At 40.4% G+C, this 2,996-nt stretch overlaps 1 protein-coding gene across 1 annotated transcript in view; it reads left to right on the plus strand.

Moving 5' to 3' along the window:
* PRKAR2A (protein kinase, cAMP-dependent, regulatory, type II, alpha) overlaps window positions 1-2,405 on the plus strand; it is a gene marked incomplete at its 5' end in the record, with an annotated part of 37,057 nt that extends 34,652 nt beyond the window's left edge. The window contains 3 exons of the mRNA XM_009585164.1: window positions 366-431; window positions 1,115-1,253; window positions 1,789-2,405. Coding sequence (XP_009583459.1) covers window positions 366-431; window positions 1,115-1,253; window positions 1,789-1,922 — 339 coding nt within the window. The remainder of the gene's footprint in view (window positions 1-365; window positions 432-1,114; window positions 1,254-1,788) is intronic.
* Between the last annotated feature and the right edge of the window lie 591 nt (window positions 2,406-2,996).

Raw genomic sequence — 2,996 nt, forward strand, 5'->3', positions numbered from 1 at the left:
AAGTTGGTGTTTTATTAAAACTTGCTTCTGGGAATTCTAGGCCCTGCTTAGTTTCACTAATATTGGATACTTCCATCAGGATCAGAAGATTTGCATTTAAGTGATTTTGCTATATATTGTCAACCTCCTTTGCTTTTTCCTTTCCACCTGCCCTCTCACTGAATGATGCGTATTAGTTCCTTCCTCTGTGGGTTCCTCTAGTATATTAACTAACCAGTCTCCTTTTAATGTTAAGAATTTGAGTGTTTGTCAATTGTAGCAGATTTCTGCGCAAGGCCTAGTTGAGAGTGAATGCTTTAATACCATTTATACATACTTCTACAGTAAAGTAAAAAATAATTCGTTTTACCTCTTCCTCTTCACAGGGTGATAAAGCAGATTGTTTTTACATTGTAGAATCTGGTGAAGTAAAAATCTTGATTAAAAGCAAGGTGAGTTCAAATTGAGTGATTAGGCTTTAGGTCAATCCCTGATTTGATCGATTAATCCAAGTGGTGTGAAAAAGCCTACCCTGGTTTAAGATATTATTTTATGATGTTTAGCATCGTCACTTATGTCATGTGGGTTGTAAATCCCCATACATGTTCTGAAGTGGCCAGAAGTCACTTAACTAAAGTTGGAAATTCTTTTGCTTGTATCTGCTCCTCTGCAGACTAACCTGATCTACTCTCCCTGGCCTTAAGAGTGGAGATGAAACTTTTCTTCTAGGAGTATAGAAAACTGCAGCTTGCAAAACCTGGGGTCTATTATCTCTAGTGACATACTAGACATTGGCCTGTGAATGGATCTCTGTACAGTCTGAAGCAGCCTTAGGGAACAACATGTTGTGCGTGATAAAACCTGCATTAGGCTAATGTAATAGCAGTTCCCAAAGCTGTAACAGTAAATATCTGCCAATCTCAAAAGTTGTGGACTGGCATACGCTTTTTTTATCAAACTTCTAACTGAACATGCTGTTAAGGTGTTCTGCCAGTACAGAGCATGACTTGGGACTTGCTAGTTTAAAAGCTCTAAACCAATGAGCTGTTGCACATCTGTAAGATATCTGGGATTAATTGCAGCCTTGTACAAAGACAGAACCGTATGCAAATAATTAAAATGTACTGTTTAACAGACTATGACGAGTAAAGAAGCTAACCAAGAAGTGGAGATTGCCCGGTGTCACAGAGGGCAGTATTTTGGAGAGCTTGCACTTGTTACCAACAAACCCAGAGCAGCCTCTGCCTATGCTGTTGGGGAGGTCAAATGTTTAGGTAAGCAGATGTTCTGTGTTTCTAGTTTCCCTTTTCTGGTCTTTGCTTGTCTTGTGGACCATGCCCGAGTGAGCAGCTATTCAAAACCTAGCAGCCTTTTGGTAACTGGTGGTCAGACATGAGAAGTTAGGAGCATGGGCTGGAGCGGATCTCCACATTGAAGTTTGAGAAGTGCAGCTGCTTCCTTCCAGCAGATTCTGTTTTTTTCTGCTTGTGTGGCCTATACTCTTTGAAAGGAGTAAGTAGCATCAGCTGCTTGTCTACAGCTTGTTTGTCACACACAGCTTTCAGATGATTGTTTAATGCCAGTGTGGTGTGTATTTGGCTTCTGTATTTATCCTTGAGGTCAGGTGTATATTTTATTAATCTTGTTTCTCCAAATAACAGAAATATGATTTCTGTTTCTGTGGCTTCTATTGAAGCCTCAAACCCAAATGGGCTGGACTGGAGGTCTGTGTTCTGAGTTCAAAAAATAGATTGGCATGTGGTGTCCTTTTTGACAAACAATCTTGTTTTCACTTCTGTTCCTTTGCAGTCATGGATGTGCAAGCATTTGAGAGGTTGCTTGGACCCTGCATGGACATTATGAAGAGGAATATAACACATTATGAGGAGCAGCTGGTGGCAATGTTTGGCTCTAGCATGGACCTGTTGGATCCAGGGAATTAGGCACAGGGTACCTCAATGCCTTCTTAGTTCAAGACACAGAAAAGCCTCCTATCAGCAACACAACTCACAAGGAAAACGGACACTACGGAACAGTTACTGCTGCTGTCTTCTTGGGCATTTTAGAAACCATAAACAAGTCTCAGCACAGATGGATTGCTCGCTCCCTGCCTCCACTTTGCTGCTGATACTTCATTATTAGACCTAGATTAAAGATGATTCTAACCCTATGTTCACTTACTTGGTTCAGAATGGCATCTGTCCAACAGTTCAAGTGCCTGATATGAAACCCAAAGTGTGCAAGATATAGAAGCCTCCTTCCTTCTGGTGTTACTGTTGGGATAAATTTTCAGATCAGATTCTGTAGTGGGAGGTTGCCTGTTCCGCAACCTGTGGAATGCGAGCCTTTACAGGCTTATTACCTTCATCTGATGCTTTCTTTACACAATGTCAAATTTGTTTTTAATTGTAGCATCTGGGTTTGAACTTAAAGTATCAATGGAGCCAATTAATAAGGTGGCACTGAAGTTTTCTTCCACCTGCTGAAAGTGGCAGGTACTATAGCTCTTTAAACCAAGTAAACCGAGCTGGGGATGTGGGAGAGTCTGCTTAGCAACAAAATGCAGAAAATGAAGCATTACTATATTTTAAGTTTTCTGAGCAGCAAAGAAAATTGTTTTACTCTATGCTGCCCAAAAAAGTGCAGTGGTTCAGATCAAATGGCCTGAAGGTGTCACAATTGTCATCTCCCCAAATTTGCTCCTTGTTCCTGACACTGAGTACGTTTTATTGTGGTGAGATCACAATATATGACCTTCTCTTGCTTACAGAGATCCTTTATACTGCTAGATTTCCCAGTGCGCTGTTGTTGACTGGGTCAGTTTTAAAGCTTTTTAAGGAGGTGAATGTTTTGTAATTTAAATGAAGACCACTTCTGTACTTGTTTACAGGAGCTCCCCCCAGTCCTAACATTTCACAGTATTCTAACTTCATTAGACACTTGGATGCTTCCAAATACCACGTTGATTTGCTAAACTTTTTTGAAAAGTTGGCAACATTTGACTTTGTAAAGCAAAT

Source organism: Fulmarus glacialis, unplaced genomic scaffold, assembly GCF_000690835.1.
Source record: "Fulmarus glacialis isolate BGI_N327 unplaced genomic scaffold, ASM69083v1 scaffold25019, whole genome shotgun sequence".
Lineage (NCBI taxonomy): Eukaryota > Metazoa > Chordata > Aves > Procellariiformes > Procellariidae > Fulmarus > Fulmarus glacialis.